Source organism: Furipterus horrens, unplaced genomic scaffold (genome assembly GCF_987537825.1).
Source record: "Furipterus horrens unplaced genomic scaffold, mFurHor1.1.pri manual_scaffold_3, whole genome shotgun sequence".
NCBI lineage: Eukaryota > Metazoa > Chordata > Mammalia > Chiroptera > Furipteridae > Furipterus > Furipterus horrens.
The window spans coordinates 9,326,353-9,349,463 of record NW_028327173.1 but is presented as its reverse complement, the minus strand read 5'-3'; the positions used below and the strand labels follow the sequence as shown (position 1 = coordinate 9,349,463).

Genomic DNA, 23,111 nt, shown 5'->3' with positions numbered 1-23,111 from the left:
GTTATGAGAATCTAGATCTTATTAAAAATCAGATATTAAAGAGATTTGCAGAAAAAGATAAAACAGTGCCACTCGTCTCATTATTTTTTGTTTTTAAAAATAGTTGTGGCATACCAGCTAGAGATCTAAAATTTAAACTGATTAGGGAGGTTGTTCCTCCCCAAAAGCAGACAACCTCTTGAAGTAGACATTTCTCCCAAGATCATGGATGAAGCTCTTCATCTTCATATGAAACTTTATGCCTTTTTCCTTTTGCTACTTGCTATTTCTCTCTATTAACGCATAAGCAGATAATGCTCCTTAACTCTGGCAACTGTCACTAAATCTACCACTCAGCCATAACCGCACAACAAAAACCCCTAGAATTTCTTGCCAAGGTGGTTTTAAATAATAGAATTGCTTTAGATTACTTATTGGCTCAACAAGTAGTAAGTCTGAGCCATAAGCAAATACCTTCTCCTACTGTTCCTGGATCAACACCTTTGGTATTTTAACAAATACAAGAAATTAATGAAGAGGCTCAAACAGACTGATGCTTCTTCAGGTACATTCTTTGATTTATTTGATACCAACTGGTTTGGTTCACAGGGAACCCTGACTAAGGAGCACACTTCAGTCCCGTGGTGTTATCCAACTGGTAGTCACCACTGTAGCCTGTCTCCCTAGTGGAGGTATCCTCTCAAGGGTCTTAAATTTGTGTGTGCAGCCAAAAGCAGTGCATCACACGGTCTCGGAGAAACAGAAACAAGATGAGCAAGATGAACAGCAAAAGTTATTCTTCCATGGACCTGACATCATAACCTCCGAGTGTCACGACGAAACAAAAACTTCAAGAACTTAACTCATGATGACCAAGAGTGGCACTAATACCAATTTTTAGTTAATCTTTCATGTATGAGACGATTACTAAAAGGGGACCGTTCTTAAATTAATCAAACAAGGAAGTCATCAGACTGAGGTGCTTCTAATACCTTAGCAGCCTTTGTAAGCAAACCAAAACCTAAGCCAGTAAATGCTTCAAGGTTAAGAAATCAGCCCTGGCTGGTGTGGCTCAGTGGTCCGAGCACTGGTCTGGGAACCAGTCCCAGTAGGTCGGGACACATGCCTTGGTTGCAGGCCAGGTCCTTGGTTGGGGGCCTGTGAGAGGCAACTTACATGATGTTTCTCTCCCTCCCTTCCCCTCTCTCTAAAAAAATATATATAAATAAAATCTTTAAAATAAATTATACACGATAAAGGAAAATCCTCTCTTAAAATAAAAAGAAGTCAAACCTAAGGACAGCCAATCACAAACAGCTTATTAGGACTTTCCAAGTAAGACAGCAGCTTATGCTCTAACCAATCAAATAATTTTCTTGCTTTGCTTCCACTTTTTCTCTGTAAAACTCTTTTCCCTAGCTCCTGTTGGTAGAGCAATCCTAACCACTTTTGGTCTGGCACTGCCCAATTCATTTTTGCTCAAATAAACTATTAAATTAAAAAAAAGAAAGTCATGTCAGATGAATTAAATATAAATTTTTAAATAAAAGTTTTGATTTCTAATGACAAATGTCAATGGATATTACCTAAAAGAAACAAAAGCTCAATAATTTAAGAATGTAAGTGTCCTGAGCCAGAAAGTTAAAAAGGCAAAAAAACCCCACTAGTTTAGTAGACAGTCTGATGTGATTCCAGTTCCATTTTCAACTCTGCTACTTCCGATGTAACCTGAACTAAGTCTCTGTATTGTATTTAAATGAAGAAGGAAATACTCAACTGTGTGGTCTAGTAAGGCACCTCATTTTGCCTCTCTAAATTTAGTTCCTCTAGTGGATTACCGGACCTCAGGCTCTTCCTTAAAAGGCCCAGCTAACTCCAGGGGGCCTATGACTCTGCACCCACCCCCAGCCTTCCATCCCTCTTTGATAGCTCTCACAGTGTCCATGGAAAGAGAGGAGACTTTACACATCATGACCCCAAATGACCCCAAACTAATTCTCTTTCTCCTTCTCATTCCCTTGTCATGACACTTTTACCCTATCCACTAACGATCTGTCCACAAAGAACACTGAACCAGTTTCTAATCAGGTACCTCTTAAAAAATTATTAGATACAAGTCCTTGGTTAAATTACTTCCTCTCTAATCCTTAATTTTCTTAAATGTAAATGGTGATAATACCTATCACTTGTGAGGGGCTATGGTGAGTTATGATTATAAAATGCTGAGCACTCTGCCTAGCGTATGGCTAACATACGAGAGAGCTCTTGCCCACACCTAATCCTGTTAAAGGCACCTTTCTCTCCACCCTTGCCTGCCCTGCCTTCAAGGAACTGGCTCTGACATTAACCTCCTGTTTTGTAGCTGTTCCTGACATCCACACCCCACCCTACAGCATTCACTGTTTTCTTAATTATATGTTCCTGAGCCTCGTTTACCACAATGTCTATCTCAAATCCCTTCATTCTGTATCATAACTCATTTGAAAGTCCAATACTGGATTCATCTTTGTAAACACAGAGCCTAGCACAGTACCTGATATGTAATGGACATGCCTTCAAGAACTTATTGACTTGAATTGTGCAAGCAATTGAAATTAATGCCTAGGAAAGTACACTAAGCTCAGTAAAATGAAGGTATTAACCAAGAGTGAAATGCAAATTTCTTGGTAGCAAACTGCAAAGTCTTTCTTCAATTATTAATTATTCAAGAAATATGATGGCTGTTCTAACTATAGTACTAGAAATGTGACACACATTAATAGCCCGACTGAAAAATCACGGGTATCTATAAAAACAAAACCACTTCATGGATCCTGTTACCTAGAACTTTGTAAAAGATGATTAAAAAAAAAAAAATTCTAGCCCTGACTCGTGTGGCTCAGTGGGTTGGGTGTCATCCTACAACTTGAAAGGCTGCTGGTTCGATTACCGGTCAGGGCACATTCCTGGGTTGCTGGCCAGGTCCCTGGTTGGGGGCGTATGAGAGGCAACCAATCAATGTTTCTCTCGCACATCAATGTTTCTCTCCCTCTCTTTCTCACTCCCTCCCCCTCTCTCTAAAAACAAATAAATTAAAAAATTTTTAAATTCTAGGATGAAAGCAAAAGTACAATTAAAATATACACCAAAAAAATTAGATGTTTAACAAAGTCCAGAGTCTTTAAATACACTATTCTTTTTCACTAATTCTATCACTGGAATAGTTACTTCAGCAGCTCTCAGTGGGGACAATTTTGCTCCCCAAGGGACATTTGTGGCTGTCACAACCATAAGTGAGGATGAGGCTTACAGCCATCTAGTAAATAGCAACCAGGGATGCTGCTAACCACCCTACAATGTACAGGACAGTCAGTTCCCACAACAAAGAATCACCTGGCCTCAAATGTCAACAGTGACAAAATTGAGAAAGCCTACCTTACTTGTTCGACTGCTTTCCCTTTTTGAGCACCCAACACGCTAATTTTAGGCTGCAATTCGAACATGGGACCCTTAGAGTGACTCTTCTTTCTTATTAGTAATATATCCCTTTATAAAAATCTTGGAATAACTTCAAAACTCACAGGGGAAAATAATAAAGAAAAAAATCAACTTGTTAAAATTATACTCAAGAGGAAACTGGGATCTGAAACATTCTGATATCACTCAATTTTGGAAAACATGACAAAAAAGAAAACACCAAATAACTTCTTACAGTGTGTGCTTTGCTATGTCAATCATAGGGCCAAAACTTTTATAATCATAAACAAATAATGGGTGAAATATATAGTAATGCTGCCCCTATTCTAGTAAGGTTTACATCAATGAAAAGTATTCCATTCATATTAAAATAGTTCTTTACAAAATAGCTTTCTTTACCCTCAACTTAGGGATTTAAGGTGGTAGTTTAGTATCACAAATTTTTCCTCACCAAAGTACCATATTCAGAAGAAATTAGTAAAACTCCTATTTTGTATAAAGAGCTTAATGGGTTTTGTTTGTTTGTTTTTCTGTTTTATAACTTTTACGACACTTCAAATTTACCTTAAAAAATGATGCTATAACCATGGCCGGATCGCTCGGTTGGTTGGAGCATCATCCCATACCCTAAAAGGTTATGGGTTTGATTCCCCGCCAGGGCACATATCTAGGTTGCAGGTTTGATCCTAGGTCGAACCTAGGACAGAGCGCATACTGGAGGCAACTGATTGATGTTTATCTTTCACATCGATGTTTCTCTTTCTCTCTCTCCCTTCCTCTCTCTCTAAGATAAACATGTCCTCAGGTAAGGATTAAAAAAAATATCTATTAAAAAAAAAAGGCAACCAGATGCAAAAACGGACACCTTTGAACTTAGACATTTCTCCAGAGAAGGTATACAAATAGCCAAAAAGCACATAAAAAGATGCTCAACATAACAAACTGTTCGGGAAACTCAAAACAAAACCACAATGAGATACCATTCACGCTACAGATGGCTATTCTCAAAACAAAACAAAACAAACACACACACAACAATATAACAAGTGATGAAAAGGATGTAAAGACATTGGATTCCTTGTGCACTGCTGACAGAAAGGTAAAATGGAAACATTTTGACAGTTCCTCAAAAAATCAGAAGTACTATATGACCCAGTAATCCCACTTTTGGGTACATAAGGAAAAGAACAGAGAACAGAGACCTGAATAGACAGTTGTACACCCACATTCATAGCAAGTTTAATAGTTAAAAGGTGGAGAAATCCAAGTGTCCATCAGTAGATGATTGCATAAACAAAATGTAGAATCGACATACAGTGGAGTATTTTTCAGCTTTTAAAAGTAGAAGGAAATTCTACCCTGGTTGATGTGGCTAAGTGGATCGGGCGCTGGCCTGAGAACCAAAGGGTCAATTCCCAGTCAGGGCACACGTTTGGGTCGGGCCAGGTCCCTAGTTGGGGGCACACGAGAGGCAACCACACATCGATGTTTCTCTCCCTCTTTCTCCATCCCTTCCACTCTCTCTAAATACGAACAAATACAATCTTTTTAAAGAAGCAGAAGGAAATTCTGACACATGCTACAACTTGAATGAACCTTGAGGACATTATGCTAAATGAAGTAAGCCAAACTCGCAGAAGGACAAATAACTACGTCAGTTAACTAGAGGAGTCAACTCGTAGAGACAGAAAGTTGATTGGTGGCTGCTAGAGGCTGGGGGAGGAGAAGGTAGAAAGTTGTTTAATGATTACAGTGTCCATTTGGAAAGATGAAAAGGTTCTGGAGACAGTGGTGGTGGTTGCACAATAATGTGAATGTAAAGTCACTGAATTATACAATTAAAATTTGATGAAAACGGTAAATTTTATGTTATTTTTAACATACCACATACACACAACACACAAAGATGACCTAAGAAGTAAAATATAAAGTGAGTGATTCTTCTTTTTGTTCCCTAGAAATATGTGAGAGAGTCCAACCCAGCCAATATAAGAGGCTATCTGCCGCTTTTTGTCAATAGGCTCTGCTAAATCAAGATGTCTCTCAACCAGACCTACCCAGGTCAAGTTCCTCAAAAATGAATCAGCTCTAACCGATGATTCTTCAAGTAATGCAAAAGAAATGGGAAAGCACTACAGGACTCTAGTATGTAAATGACAAAGGAAGCCCTTTAGAGCCAAAGTTAATGAAAAGTTGCCTAAAGTCTTCAAGTTTAATATAGGTACTAAGAAAAACTATATCGATATATTAAAGAGCAAAAATGCATTTTTTAAATTATAGAATATTTTAACTTCAAGTATTTTGTTTTGACCCACATATTTCTTCTATCATTAGAAACTACAAAGACTTAAAATGGAAAAGGATAGTTAAAAAAAAAAAAAAGATAATGACTTCCCTGACTGGTGTGGCTCAGTGGGTTGGGTATCATCCTGCAAAGCTAAAGGTCACCGGTTCAATTCCCTGTCGGGCATATGCCTCAGTTGCGGGTTTGGTCTCCCATCAGGGTGAATTTGAGGCAACCGATAGCTGTTTCTCTTTCACATCAATGTTTTTCTCCCTCTCTTCCTCCCTCCCTTCCCTTCTCTATAAATAAGTAAATAAAATCTTTTTTAAAAGATAATGATTAACTAATTTAACAGAGTGAAAAAAGAAAACTTTCTCTTCATAGACAAAAGCAGAGGCAGAAAGAGAACCATAATCCACCAGCAGTAATTTTTTTTTACTGTCATCAGCTTTTATTGCTGATATAAAAAAATTAATAATTTCCTAAGAATTTCTAAACACAGTAGAAAATCTAGACTTCAGAAATTAACTTTTCTTGAGTTCTAGTTTCCACCTAGCTTTCATCTATGAGCATTTATAATTATCAAGCATATCTAAACCTTATACAGATACTGGCTCTACAAGCAGATAAGATGGCAAGAAAACAGGTGTAGTGTTCATGGTCATTAAGGTGGTGGTAAATTCAACCACAACAACGAAATAATTGGTTCTATTTCTCTTCCTACTCTGAAGTCCAATAATTTACATAAATGTGAAAAACAAAATTATTAAAGACTATTTTTAAAGAGTATCTTATTCTGACAGAAAATATGAGGTTAACTTGGTCACAGAAGATTAAGTACAAGTAATTATCTGGAATGCAACTATTGCTGCTGTTAATTTTTTTTTTTTTTAAAGATCTTATTTACTTATTTATAGAAAGGGGAAGGGAGGGAGAAAGGGAGGGAGAGAAACATCAATGTGCAAAAGAAACATCGATCAGTTGCCCTTTGCATGCCCCCCAAAGGAAGACCTGGCCTACAACCCAGGTATGTGTCCTGGCCAGGAATCAAACTGGGGACCTTTCAGTTTGTGGGACAATGCCCAAATCACTGAGCTATACCAGTCAATGTTTTTAATCTTATTTCTGTCTTTGGGTGGAGTTAAATAAAAGACATATGGAAACAGTGAATCTATAGGATGACTGGTTAATCAAAGCTTACCCCCAAAACCGAAGGAACATCATTCAGTCTTAAAAAGGAAAAAAATTCTGCCATTTGCTACAACATGGATGAATCTTTAAAAGATTATGCTAAGTGAAATAAGCCAGACACAAAAGGGCAAATATTGTATGATTCCATTTATGAAGTATCTAAAGTAGTCAAGTCCATAAAGACAAAGTTAAAGGGGTGGCTACCAGGGACTGGGAGACAGAAGAATAGAAAGTGGTTTAATGAATAGAGTTCTAGTCTGGGAAGATGAAAAAACCCTGGAGATGACTGTTGGTGATGGTAATGCAACAAAGTAAATGTATGTAATGCCACTGAACTGCATACTTAAAAACGATTATAATGTTTTTATGTTATGTATATTTTGCCACAATTAAAAAAAATAAATAAAGCCTTAGCATTAAAAATAAAATTTGGTGGTTTTGAAACCTATTGTTCTAACAACAACAAAAAATGGGAAGGCTATGCTCTTGCTAATCTATTACTAAGAACCATGAGGGCTTATTTTCTGGTGAACTTTGTGGAGCCCTAAAATTTTCTGGTTAACTTTAAGAATGGTAAGATGATGAACTAGCAGAGACCTAGTTACAAAGTGCTTATCATTTTATGTTCAGATATTGGGGAGCAAATATGCGATCAGATTCTGCTGGAGACAGATTTGCTAAGTACAAAATTCACAGTGAAAAATTCAAAGTGAAAAGATTGTTTTTTGTGGTTTTTTGTTTTTTTTTTTACATATTCTGATTGTGTTCATAAGAACCTTGGCCACGTTTACATTTAAATTCCAAAGAACCTGAGCCCACAGGGTCATTACATTCTTAGCAATCTCTGAACTCAGAAAACCTGTTACTCAAACCAAGAGGCATGCTCCCTGACAGTAAAATAAGTAGATACAACATTTCTGCCTAGGGGACAAGAAATCCTGTGTGGCAGCACAGCCTTCAGAACATCCCCATGGGATGCCTCACTCAAGGGACAAACTAAGGAGAAAACTAAGCTGTCAATTATAACACAATGCGATTTTCTCATTCTCTTAACTGAACAGGATAGATATATTTCTTGTATGAACTAAAATGTTTCAAAAGGCATAAACCAAGAAAGCATACAGATCAAAGAAAAATGTGCTATTTTATTCCAAATGGTTACACACAACCGCTGTGGCCTTTACCAAACCCACAAGTAAATCTGAACTTTGGGTTTTGCCTTTTTTCAATTTAACTTTGGTGCTAATTTATCTCCTTCCTATCCAGAATAAAAAAGGAGTTTGCTATTTCCACTTCTGAACTCTCTATTAAGGAAGTACCAGACCCAAGAGGTTTTAAGGGCACTACACTCACTACCTGGAGGTCTAAATTCATCTGCTATTTAGTGAACTTGTTTGTTTATTAGAGCCTTCAAATTACTAAGAAACTCCAGCCTAAAATCCTTCTGCTTAAACAACTCCTCTGCAGTTTCTTCCAGAGGAAACAAAAAGCTACAGTCCAAACTGCTCTAACCACGACATTCAGGAGGCTAGACTGACCTTTCCTCCACCACTGAAAATGAACATTCAAAGAATCATAGAAGTGCCTAGTTTTCGTTATAAAAATTATGTCTAAAAGCTAGGTGTCTATTAAATGTGTGTCTTTTCTAATTCCAAAACCAGATTTCCACTGTATGTTACCAAACACATGTGAAACCTCTATCAAAAGTACTGGCCATCACTTAAAAATTACCTTCAGATCAAGGTGGATTTTTTTGTTTTTTGTTTTTAATTTTTAAAAAATTACTCTAATTAAGATGATTTAATTTTCTTCTTGGGGACTAAACTAATTTTTTTTAGGGGTTTAGAGATTAAAGTTTTTCAACAGCTAAGACATTCCCTTGGCCACTCTGGAAATCAACATGCATTTTGACTTCATTAATACCAAATAAAGATGGAATCTGGAAGTAGTTCAGTCTATATACTTTAGGCGTAAGTGCCCCAAAGAACCTTTTCCATTGATCCAGAATTTCAATGAGAACAGAAGAGTCTTGAGAATTAAAAAAATAAAAATAATAGATTCTAGTCTTCTTTATACAAAATGAAAAGCACTAAATAGATGCACAAATTACGTCCTGACATATCTTGATAGAACTGGCTTCTAGAACAGTGTTTGCTGTCCAACAGAAATTTAACAGAAACCAAAAATGTAATTTAAAATTTTTAAATAGTCACAATTTAACAAGTAAAAAGAAACAGGTAAATTTTACTATGTTCTATTAAATACAATATACTCAAAATATTTCGACATGCAACCAACATAAAAATTAATATCTTTGCTACATCTTCAAAATTCAGTATATTTTTAAAAAGTTCTACTGAGATATAATTTCACACCAGTTCTATTAATATATAAAACGGACTCACTTAAAAGTATACAATTGATGGTTGTAGTATATTTATGGAGTTACCCAATCATCAACCATAATGTAACTTTAGTATAGCTGCATCACCCCAGAAAGAAAAAGCTCATACCTATGAGCAGTCACCACTCCCCATTCTCTTCCACCCCCAGCCCCAGACAACCAGTAATCTACTTTCTGTCTCTATAAATTAACCTATTCTGGACATTTCATATAAATAAAATCATAATATGCGGTCTTCTGTACTGGCTTGTTTCACTTAGCACGTTTTTTTAAAGATTCTATTTACTTTCGGAGAGAGGGGAAGAGAGGGAGAAAGAGAGAGAAACATCAATGTGTGAGAGAAACAGTCATTGGTTGCCTCTCACACACCCCCAACCAGGGACCTGGCCTGCAACACAGGCACGTGCCCTAACCAGGAATTGAACCAATGACCTTTCACTCCAAAGGATGATGCCCAACCCACTGAGCCATGCCAATTAGAGCTTACTTAGCATGTTTTTGAGGTTCAGCCATGTTATAGCGTGGGTCAGTACTGGTGCACAAACTAGCCAGATTTCAAGTTCTCAATAGCTACGTGTGACTAGTGCATTCAGTACTGGGTAACCTAGTTCAAGAACCAAAAAACTATTCAATAAACGAACATATCATCCTTTAAATAGGAGACCATGTTAAAGCCACTACAACGCTTACAGAAATGCCTTGTACACCCGGGCCAGGTGGCTCAGACGGTTGGAACGTTGTCCCATACACTGAAAGGCTGCAGGTCAATTCCCAATCCAAGTACGTAGAGGAGGCAACTGATCAATGTTTCTTGAATCAGTGCTTCTCTCCCTCTCCCTTCCTCTCTCTCTAAAATCAATTTTTTAAAATGCCATTTGAGGTAATACTTTATAGAAGTTTAGCATATTTAAAAAGAATGGTTAAAGTATACTTAAAAACCATTATGAAAACTAATGAATGTCAAGGTGTTATCTTGATAAAGTTACATATATTTCTCATTATATTGTAATTACAGCTAGCTCCAAAAAGTCAGCAAAATAATTCCTAGAAACATAAATTTCCACTTTAGAAGTACAGTGGAGCCCTGGCTGGTGTGGCTCAGTGGATTGAATCCAAGTCATCTGTTTGATTCCCAGTCGGGCGCACAAGCCTGAACTGTGTGCACCAGGTCCCTGGTTGGGGGCGTGGGAGAAGGAACCAACTGATGTTTCTCTCGCACATCAATGTTTCTCTCCCTCTCTTTCTCCTTCCCTTCCCCTCTCATGGAAAATAAATAAATAAAATCTTTTAAAAATATAAGTACGGAGGAATTTTTAAAAAGTGAAATCTATTTCCAAGGTACTTATACGTTAAAAACGATTTTTGATGATAATTTAAAAAACAGAAAGTCAACCATCTTTTGTTCGGGATTACACCAAAGTCAAAAAAGAATTTTAATTTAATGTCATTAAGAAAAACTCAAATGGTTATTAGCTAAGCTAAATTCTAAATATGCCCAGCCCTATTTTATTGAGCTAATATATAGTGTTTTCCGACCTAATTTTAATATATTTTACTACCCTCATCTTCATGTACATGTCTGATCTTCTCTTTTACACCAAGAAAAGTTTTTAGATTATGACTCTGAGATTCTTAGGAGAAACAAACGAATTAATTTTAAAATACATTTTACTTACTATTTTGCCTACCTGGAAAGAGGAAGTTCACTTATCATACAAAGTGATTTTAGAAAGATGTTCTAGAGGGATGACTTTATATAATTGCTACCAGCAGTAAACTCTAGTAGCATATAATTTAATGAATGACTACTAATTTAAGTAAATAAATTACCTGATGGTGTTCTTTCCATTTCTCACAGGAGAAGCAATCACAACACTACCCTTTGTAGATAAAGGCAATCACTCAGTCTGTATTCTAAGACACAAATTTAAAATTTAAAATGAAGGGAGGGTACCTGTCATAAAAGTTTGGCTAATTCTGAGCTTCAGAAATCATACCAATGTTTAATTTATTTTAAATAAGAACACCAGCCCTGGCTGGTGTGGCTCAGTGGATTAAGTGCCGGCTGTGAATCAAAGGGTCGCCAGTTCAATTCCCAGTCAGGGCACGTGCCTGGGTTGTGGGTGGCTGGGTCCCCGATTGGGGGTACACAAGAGGCAACCACACATTGATCTCTCTCTCTCTTTCCCTCGCTTTCTCCCTCCCTTACCCTCACTCTAAAAACAAATAAATAAAATCTTTTAAAAAATAAAATAAGAACACCAAATTTTCCTTTATTTCTGTGGACAAATGATCCCTTGTCTAGGGCAAAATGAAATTATAACATGGCTTCTAAGAATGACCATAGAAATGCTCCAAGTAAAAACAACACAAAAAGGATAAAAAAGAACATCACCCAAACTGCTGAGTAAACTTTTCCCACAAGTAAAAAATACTAACCCCAGCACTAATATAATATAAAACACTAATAGGTTTCAATCTCATTCCAAAAGTTTAAAACATAAGCAAGGCTATGGAAATTTACATTCTCTATATAACCCTAGCATCCAGAAAGACAAAAACTAAATGTACTCTTTTATTTGTGGCTTTAATATTTCTTAGGCCATGTTTAATCAATTAACTCCCTTATTTCTCAGAGACAAACTGAAAAAGAGGCTTTTATGTACAAAGTAGCCATGAGACTAAAAATTTGTAATTGAAGCTTAGTATTGTTTGTTTTTTTAATTCTCCCCGGAGGATACATTTTTAATGATTTTAGGGAGCGAGAAGGGGGGGTGGGGAGGGGGAGAAGAGAGAGAGAAGCAAGAATCAGTTGCTTCCTGTACATACTCGGACAGGGGATTGGACCCACAACCTAGGTATGTACCCTGACCAGGAGTCGAAGCTGAAATCTTTTGGTGCACAGTGGTAATGCTCCAACCAAGTAGCCACCTGGCCAGGGCGAGTACTATTTGTTTGTTTTTTTAAGAGTTTGCTTCCAATACAAACAAATGGAATATGGCATAGCATTTTTAACTTTAAAATTTGTTATTCAGGACTTTAATCTGAATCACTTTTTGTTAATTTTTAAAGCAACATTTTAAAAAGTTACATCAAGATTTAGTTAAAATTCACCAAGATACCAGGTCACAAGTTTATTCTAAATCTATTTTCATTCCTTCCACCTACCAATCCAACCAAAATAAACCCCAGCATGACCCAAGTGTCAAGAACGAAAGGGGTACAGTACAGTTCTTTACTGCAAACAGAAGTAAAGTTCCTGGGGATCTTTGGTAATTAATTAATAAAATAAAACTTTGGTCAAATTTTTTATCACCAAATGCAGACCATGTTGTGATACATCCAAGCAGCTGTATGGCAGAAGCTGTTTTCCAACCCTTAGGTATTAAAGGGCAGAAGACAAGAAGTTATAAGGGCGTAATGAGGGAAAGACGTATTGAAAATACTGAGACTTCACACCAGCTTCTAGTCTTCAGCTGCTTGCTGTGTCTGAAATGCGTCCCCCACCCCCAGGAACAAACCCGTTTAACTGGCAGCCACTTCCAGCTGCTCCTCCCTGCAGCCCGCCCAGTCCCAGCGCAGAGGCCCGGGGCAGAAACTCTGGCAGAATAAGGAAGCCTCTGGGAGGTGGCAAGCAGCCAACTCAAACTGGATGATTCCAGTTTAGGCTGGTTTGAGTCACAAATAAGCAGTTCCTAGCTTTCCCCACAATATTTAGACACACTGGCTGCCCAGGCAGCACACAATGAGCTCTCCTCATTTGCTTTCAGAGCTAAGTCCACCTTGTTCTCATTTCCCTGGCAGCCGAGGACCCTAAACGAAAGCAGGGTCCCTAATACAGAGCAAACATGGGTGAGTCCAGCACTGGTTTCCGAAACTGACTACCTATTACCTAGAACCCTAACACTGACAACACCCATACCTCTAGAAAGACTTACTGAAATGCTGTACTTGACTAAACAAAGGAAAAGGAACTGATGTATTTTCAGATCTCCAAAGTTAAACCCACCAGAGCAATCAGAAGCAAACACTTCTATTTTCCGTATTTAGATCAAAAGCGTGTCTGGCTAATACAAGCCCAAAGGACAGAAGGTTGTATATAGCTTGCTGCCCAATAACAAAGTATACAGCAGTCTAGAAAGGAATGTGTTTTTAAAATGTGGGCTCTGCAAGTAATCTCTGCAGCTTGCCTGCTACTACTGATGGAAATGGGAAAAAAATATTAATAATAAAAAATTTTAAATATATGCATATATTTTTTAAAATATTTGGTATACTTCTCTCTAAAGCATGCTGCAGGCCCGAAAGGGAGGGAATGAGCAAATGCTTATGTTGGGGGGCAGTAACAGGTATTTAATAAGCTACTCAAAGGGAGGTAAAACCTAATGTGAATTTTAAATCTCATTGTTTTCTCCAGGATTGCAGACATACTAACAATGCCTGTTGTTTTCTTTTTTGCACCAACTCTGTCCAAGTAGGTAACTTTTATAAAGAACTTAGATAACAATATTTCAAGGAGACAGAATAGTTATCAATACAGTCAATAAACCACTAGTTGGATTTTACTTAATTCCACCACAAATAAGAGTTGCAAATTTCAAAATAAAAACTTCATTTAGTAGCTGGAAAGGTCCAGAAAAATGAATACATTTTATTTGTAAGATTAAAATTTTCACCAAGACATTCTTCCTCTTGAAATCTCAGACAACTTCAACTACAAAAAAGTAAAACTGAGGTCAGACAAAATTTATAAAACAGGCAAAGAATGGTTGAAAATTTTTAAAATAAATCAGCTATCATATGGTATTTTACTTAGGTTTAAAATAAGAGTGCAAATATTTTCATTTTAAATGAAAACGAGGAGCAAAAGATAAAGAAACATCCCTAAGAATGTTATCCTTGACTTTGACTTTTTAAAGGCTTAGATAAACCTTTACTGCTCCTCCTTGAAAGTCATCTGAATGCTCCCAAAACACAGACTTCACTTGATATCCCCCAAAATCAATAAACATCTAATCATTGATTCTCACATTTTAGTTTGCCTAATTTATCTTTTCAATGGTCTCTGAGCACAAATACCTCCTCTTTACAGACTCAGAGTACAAAAAAAATCCCATTTCAATTTAAGTAATTCATCTCAAATTGACAGGTATAAACAGAGTAGCAAAGAAGAAAAAGATTGGTATTATGTAATAAAATCAATTTAATTTCTACTTTCACTTCAATCCTATGCAGCTACAAACAAAAGAACCAAGAGGAAAACAGTCATGGTTTCTAATCACCGATTTCCCGAACATGGCTTAATTTCACTTATATAATTTTTTATGACATTAAAAGACATATTAGTTGCAATGACTTTCTTCTGATTAAAAAAATAATAATAATACAAACTATTTTGTCCCCAGAAAATCTATCTAATAAGGAAGCACAGTCCAACAAAATTTTATCTCCAACTGAATCCAGAAATTATCTGCCTATTCATTATTATAGATAAGATCCCTGTTGATGATAAAAATTCAGACAAATGTTTTTATTAAACACTGTATTAATCACAAAAAATGCTAATTATTCATTTAATATTTTAAGAAACTGAATTTTACTTCACATATGTATTTAAATTGTTGCTATGTGAGACAGTGTCATAGCAAATTGTATAGCCAGTTAATAAAATATGCATTCCTTCCTTCAATAAAGATTCTAAATAAGCATACTTGTAAAATAAGAGGAAGAAAAGGTATACTGTCAATATCATTTTGCTACACACAACAGGATCATTCCCAGGTTTCCCTCTCACCTTTTCAGCCTCATCCTATTCTTTCACAAGGCTGCAAGATAACAATTTTGGAAATTTTCATACATGAACCTGAAAGTTCTCTCACAGCTAAAATAAACCGCAAAACTTTAAGTTTTTGTGATATAGTAATATATGTCTGTATTAACATTAAATAACAACACCCAACACTGAGTTTAAAAACAATTTCTCAGTAACGATGAATATAAGCCCAGTTTTGAGATATCTGCAACAATAACAATAAATTACCTATGGATTTCGACTGGTAATGAAGTTAATCATACTGTTAATACTACTGTTTTGTGTAGCCTACTTTCATTATGGGAGGCAATGCTTAATTTCAGTTATAGATTCGGGAAAAGATATAATTCTTCTCCCCATCTAAGTTCAGAGACTCAGACAGCCTAATCATCTTTGGCTGTAATCAAAGTAAACAACTAGGAAAAAATCTCAGTCAAAACTACTTTGAGCTCAGTAGGTTGGGAGTCCTCCCACAAAGTGGAAAGGTCACCGGTTCAATTCCTGATCAGGGCACATACTTGGGTGCAGGCACATTCAAGAGGCAACCTATCAGTGTTTCTCTCCCTCTTTCTTCCTCCCTTCCCCTCTCTATAAAAATAAAAAAGTAAATAGAATCTTTTTTAAACACTACTTTGCTCTGGCTAGTGTGGACTGAGCACAGGCCTGCACACCAGAAGGTCACCGGTTCCATCCCCAGTCAGGTCACATGCCTGGATTGCAGGCCAGGTCTCTAGTTGAGGAAGTGGTTGAGGGAGTGCAACAGGCACCCGATAGACTTCTCTCTCTCACACATCAATGTTTCTCTCCCTCTCTTTCTCCCCTTCTTCCCCTCTCTCTAAAAAATAAATAAGATAAAATAAAAACTACTTTGAGATATTAGGAAAGTTTATGAACTAAGTAACTTGAACAAATCCTTCAATCCCTTTGGCCTAATTAAAGAAAATTCTTACAATATGATAAGAGGGGGAAATCCAATGATAGAAAATTATAGAAACAAAGTACATTCAACTTCAATTAAAGGCTTTTAAAATCAATGCTCCTGTGAAATTTATGTATTTAAATGTCTCTCTAAATGACTCCCTAAATGACCATGACAGAGAAAGATAGACATAAATAGCAGCACAGGGCTGCTCACCTCAAGTTTACACCATGAAGCCCCAGTTCTCACCAAATACTGTGAATAATTTTGCAGAAACAGTAGGTGTATCATTTATAAGGACTTCACAGCTAGACTGCCTTTAATCCCATGTTTACTCATTTGAAATGCACTGCTAGGATTCTATTCACCAAAACTGCAACAATTAAGGGAGGTGGAGGGTGATTAATTTCCCAGGCAGTCATGCAGACAGAATAGAAACTTGCTTCTATAGACAAAACCAAGCTATATACCGTCTACTATAAAATGTTAATTTAAGCCCTGGCTGGTGTGGCTAAGTGGGTTGAGCAATGGCCTGCAAACTAAAAGGTTGCTGGTTCGATTTCCAGTCAGGGCACATGCCTGGGTTGTGGGCCAGGTCCCCAGCTGGAGGCATATGAATGAGAGGCAACCAATCAATGTTTCTCTCACACATGGATGTTTCTCTTCTCTCTACTCCCTCCCTACCCCTCTCTCAAAATAAATTTAAAACATCTTTTTTAAAAAAGATGTTAATTTTAAATATTTTTAAAAGACTTAGAATGTCACAGTTTCACAATCATAAAGTTATAAAGATTACGAAAGTACCTTATTATTTCCAAAAGGATATTGAACATTCTGAATCTGTGACATCTCAAAATATTATACTTTGAAGTCAATATGATTAGAGGAAAAGAGGACATCTGATAAAACAGAGGCTGAACCCAGGGGTATTGGATGTGCCCTAAACTCCAAAGGATGTTTCTTTCTGTGCAGTTGCTTCAATCACAATATAATGACCAAATCTTTTAGGTATTAACATCAATTTTCCTTTCTCCTTCGTGTTAACATGTTGCGTACCAGAGAATTTAAATACCTTTTAGAAATGACGAGAATTCTCACCACCCGTACGCAATGTGTTAACTAAGAATTCTATCTCCGTATTTCAACTATTTGTTGAACATGTGTTCTAAGAAAGACAATGTACGAGCTCTGCAGTGTGCAAAGGAAGATCTGGTCCTGTTGTCACACAACAGTATTGAAAAGCCCATCGTTCAAGTTCATTCTGGTTTTCATAAGTCAACATAATCAGATTCTTAATGTCTCTCCCACTTGTCCCTAGTTAGGCACTCTCCCAGTCCAAGTTTTCCTTCTCCAAGCTACTGAAATAGCCTCCTAACCAGAATCTCTGTCTTTCCTATTCTAAGTCGCCAGATGCCTTCCGTAAAGCACACATCTCAACAAGCTTATCTCCCTTCTCAAAATCCCTCAACGGTTCATCTGTACATAAAGAATAAAACCCAAAATCATTAGTGTGGTTAAGTCATTGTAAATTATCTATGATTCTCAAAACATTCTTCCTCCCACTTACATCTCTTCAAGTTGTTCCTTCCACCCACCATGTTCCCATGTCTAGCCCTAAAACGCCTTTCTTTTTGCTAAAGTCTTACACAGCTCTAAGTCATAAAAATTTCCAGACCTGAGTACAAATCAGGCAGCTGACAAGAGAGAAAATACCCTCTGATTGTAATGTAGTCCCCATGGAGATTTTCTAAACTAACCCCGCCTTTGCCTTTGTAGCAGTTACCTTTCCGACTGTAAGAGGCATACAACTAATTATTTTTTTGATTATGTAAAAAAGGCATACCCAACTCATCATATCACCTCTGGGTTCAAACTGTTGAGCCTGCAATGCTAAGGACCAAATCCCAAACACTGTAACTTCCCCACCCAAGTACAATGCCATCCTAAAGGCTTTGTATACTGTTTCCTCTGACTTCAAACACCTCCACCAAGAGTTAGCTTTTCAATAAGTTTTGATCCAAAGGAATGCAGTGGCATCCCTTCAATGACGTAGGTTTGAGGAAAATGACTAACACTTAAGTATCTTAGACAATTCTATGTAGAAGAAAATGGGGCACAACAAGATCTTATAATCAGTTTATAGAGTTCAAATGAAGCTCGTCAACCATTTATGTCAACAATATACAAACTGAAATCAAGAGAAGTTAAGGATTTCTCAAATATGTCACAGAACTACAAAGCTAGAGCCAGACCTAACTCTCCTGATTTCCTAAACTAAGTGCTTGCTTCATTGTAACATGCCAGATCTTCCAAAATGTCTGAATTATATCTAGATAGATGCATAAAATGTTTTCACTTATTATTTTGAATTAGAATATATAGGAGGCATCAAAGGAACCATTCATCAATTACATGATCATTTACTTTTCTTAAATTAATTCTAAGAAGGCAATACTAAAAGAAAAATAATTAATATGAGCACTTTAATAGGTCAAATCATTTGTATCCTGTAAAATACACACCATTTACATTTAAAACTAGGATATCTAGGATTTGCAGGTTAAATAACAATAACCGGAAATGGGAATGGCTCAAAGACTATCAACATCTGAAGCAGTAATAATAACAGCTATCAATTATGAAAGACAGTATTTACTTAACATACGTGGGTATCAAGCTAAGCACTTTACATACACTTTTCGTTTTGATCTTCACAATAACTTTATAAAGCACGTTCTTATAACAGATGAGAAAGCTGAGGCCTCAAAAGCTTAAATAACTTGTCCAAGATTGTAACAGCAGTAAATGATACCACCTACCCAGGTCTGTGACTTCCAACCCAGTATACCTAACCTTTAAACGATTTCCTGTTAAGATCACCTGTATTATTTTCATCTTTAAAGTCAAATGCCATTGTAAAAAAAATTCCCAACTAATGAAATAGGCTTACTCAGCTTTAGTGAACAGCCAAGTTAGAATCTGCATTTAAAAAAAAGCTTTTCTATTTGAATTTATAATTGGCTACAACCCTGATAGTCAAATATATTAAGTTGATTTAGTCATTGATAATAAATAAATGTGTCAACAATATTTCTTCACCAATGCACTTTTAACAAAACAGTTTTCACAAATTTTGAACCAGAGTAACAGAAATTAGTATTACGCACCAAAGAAATTAGAAACTTAAAAAGAAATAACCACATTTTCAGTGGCACAAAATCTGCTTCACACAACTAAAGTTACCACTTTTCTTCCTTTTTGGCAATTTTAATATTGAGCATCTGGAGGATGAAACAGTATTTGCAAATCATCGCTTAGCTTCAGGTACTTCACGTTATGGTTAATTCAAACGCCACACACTAATAAGTTTCTTCACTCATTATATACATGATCCAAGATGCTCTTTTAAAAATATTACTATGCTAAAAACCATTACCACTGATCATCATCAAGAATTTGTGACAATTTATTCAACAGCTTGTCTGTTATAACAAAAGGCTGTTAACCTACCTGTCACTGCTGGTACTACTGCTGCTGCTGATTGAATCGCTACTGGAGGATCTACTCCTAGAGCCGCTGCCGCTAGGGGACCTGGTAGGTCTAGACGCTTGGCTAGCCAGCCTCTGAGGAGACTGATTTCTAGACTGGGATGAATGTGGTGAGCGACTCCTGCTGTGCTGGTAATTCCGCTCTGGCCTTCTGCCTCGTACCTCCCGGGTTATATCATCCCTGTAGATATCCCTGTGTACCACACTGGGCAGTGTAAACTGCTCCCGAGCCCTAGGTTCGTATCGGGGGTCATGAGCATCAAATCGGTTTGGACTTCGACTCCGAGAAGAATAATAGAGCCCATGTTGTAAAGTCCGCTCGCGAGGATCTCTATAGTAATCCTGATCGTAATGTCTTGTCCGATCAAATCCTCCCGTCCCCCGTTCATGGTGTCCATAGGCACTATGTTCATAAGCACGCTCCCTGTTATCTGAAGCCCTGCATTTTAGGAGGGGGAAAAATATTTAATCAATCAGAAAGGGACAAGCAAAACTAAAAGCAAGTCATGCAAACATTCACTTCAGCACTATCTCTGCAACTAACTGGTCATCTTCTAAACAGTATTAACCTACTTAGTAAACAAACACTAACAAGCTTAACATTTTACCTGACTCCAAAACTTACTTTCACAGCTGAGCAATCATTGTTTTAATTGTATATTGGGCTTTCATGACTAGTGTTTCTGCAAATCAGTTCCTCTTTTCATTAGGGATTTTCTGGTTTATAGACAGAAATCAGCATATGCCAATCTCCTTTTCATTTTAAGTTTAATGGAACAGGGAGAGGCTATCATTTCAATCTGAAAGTTTTCTTTCATCTCATTAAAATATATACCCAACTTTTATTTACTTTGCAAATTTATGTTAGGCAAAATTTCCATGATACATTTTAACATAGTCATGAAAGCCCTATTATGATGTATATTCCAGCTGTAGGAGGACATTTTTTAAAGTCCAGAAAAAACCTTTAAATGTAACTTTTTCTCACTAACTTTCAACTTCTTTGGGTAATTATAAAAATTACTAGAGTTTGTAAACTGCTGTGCCCAAACAATCACATTTAATAATAACAAGCAGAAAAAATTTTTTTAGGATATCAAAATATTGGGTTGCCACATGCTATTTAATGGTAAATTTAACTAGTTAAAGAATAAAGGTATTTTACCTTCTTGTGCTATCAAATTCCACATAATTTTTAAAATGCCTATTCCAGATTCACTATACGTACTTAATCATTGCAAGAAATATGTTGACTTAGGAATTAGCTATATTCAAGTTGCCTATGATGAAATTACACAACTCTAGGAACTGTAAGATTCTCTAAGGTTGCTATTAGCAATGGTTTAACTTTAAATCCCCCCCATAGGACACATCTGTCAACCTAAGAGTACAAAAATTGTTGCATGTACAATTACACACATGCAATTAAGTGTTAGTATTTAAAACTAAGTCTAATCCTATCTAATCCTATTAAAAATCTTAATTTCTCTACTTTTGTAGGAAACCAGAACTCATTTCCTGAACCTTTAAATGATCATCCCTTGAATTTGAACTTAAGGTTAAACTTCTTCTCAACATTATCTTTGGAACTCTTTTCTATCAAAAGAGATTAAGGAATTATGAAAGATATAGAAGAATTGGAATCTCTGCAATAAAAATTATCTGGCAAAAATCTTATAATTCTATGTCCCCAATACATGCCTAGATGCCAAATCTCTCCACTAATCTTCATTTTCACTCAACATTTCACTTAGTAGCAAACATACCTTCTTACACTGTTTTTGTTTTTGTTTTTTTTGCACCTATTATGAAAAGCAACTGGCATGACAAAAAAATTCAATAGTAGTATCTTTCCTACTTAAATATATTAAATGACTTTCTCCTTTTTTATTCACTACATTTATGGAATTTGAATAGATATTTCAATGTCTAACAAACAAGAGGGTTTCCTTTGAAACTTAGGAGAAAATCTCAAAAATAATTCTATTAGCACCTTATCAAATATTAATCAGTGAAAGCTTATTAATGATATAACAGAAGCAATAGGCAATAGTTCTAGGAGGATTACTACTACAGCTGATATTTTATAAATATGCAAAGTTTTATCCATTAAGAAGATACAGAAGGCAGGCACAAGAGCTAGCAGAGCTGAAATCTAATGGCTATTCTTTGATTCATCTATTAGTACTAAATACTTCTAAAGTTAGTGGGGAAAAAAGAGAGTTTGACTTGGGTTAGGAGAGGGGCTAATATACACAGGTCAGGACATACCAACCTTTTCCAAGTGTGGAAACACGACCTATAATCCCAATTAAATCTAGGGAGAGAATTGTGAACATAACTTCCCCAATTTTGGCCCCTCTTATGGGGGTAATCCACCTTCTTAATGGGCAAGGGTGTCAAATGATATTTAGATGAACCACAAGGAAAAAAAAAATCTTAGTGATCAGATAAAATAATTCCACTGGAAGCAAGTAGTCCCAAACAAACTGTAACTCTCAAACCCCCAGACTTCTTTCTTGAGATAGTAGACAATCATAAATTGATCCATATTCATAAAAATTTCCAGCCCTAAGTATGAATCAGGCAGCTGACAGAAGAGGAAATATCCCCTATGATTCCACCAAATGAGGAAGGCACAGTTGCTCGCCAACAGTTCACCTTTGTAGGGATCCAGAACAGTCCATTTTGATTGCTGTATCCACAACTGACCATCACCGTGTGTTCAAAGCTAAAGTACCTTTAATTGGGCAGCAACTTGCTTATGAAAGATTAGTAATCCTCTTCTCCTGAGCTAATGGAATCTTGACTGCATGACATCCCATACATTCCAGAAATTAGAAAAGAATGGCTATATTCCAGATTTAGGAACGTTCATCATCTCAAATTTTCCCCATTCCATCAGGGAGTATAATTCCAACATGGAAGCAGTGTAGATCCAAAATGGGAAAATCAAACATTGCCTTCATTCTTCGTTCTCCAAGTATACATTTCCAGGTTAAAATATTGTTTGTAGAATCCAAACGGTTGAATTATGGTCTGCTAGGTTTTTTGGTGACAATCCAACTCATTTGTACACTTTACGTAATGAATATTGAGAAGCAGATATTAACTTCTAAAAGAATCTGTAGGCTCTAATATTCCAGAAATATTCCATATAGTATAACCACAAAATCTGTAGCCAAATAGCTCCATCAGGTAAAAGGGATATATCCAAGGAAGGTCTTAACATCATCCAAGAGAAGAAATCGTTAATTCTAGAAGACAGGTAACTCCAAAAATGATGCTGCCATACAAAATCTTCCACCACTTTATATCTCAGGAGTAGATATCCAACCAGCTGCAGGAAACATCCTCTATGATTCCATAAGATACCAGCAGCCACTGGGATAGAAATCACTTCTGTTTCCAACCCAAAATAGGAAACATTGAGAATGCCCAAAACTTTAAATCCATCTGGGGCCCCTAAATATGAGTTTCTGTTTCTCACCATATCAAATACAAAATACCTGCCTACA

The 23,111-nt window shown here is 36.5% G+C and overlaps 1 protein-coding gene across 1 annotated transcript in view; it reads right to left on the bottom strand.

Annotated features, from left to right (window-relative positions):
* The window catches only part of SPEN (spen family transcriptional repressor), a 72,541-nt gene that overhangs the window by 29,313 nt on the left and 20,117 nt on the right, over positions 1–23,111 (bottom strand). The window contains exon 3 of the mRNA XM_090268653.1: positions 19,556–20,032. Within this exon, the coding sequence (XP_090124779.1) occupies positions 19,556–20,032 (477 nt within the window). The remainder of the gene's footprint in view (positions 1–19,555; positions 20,033–23,111) is intronic.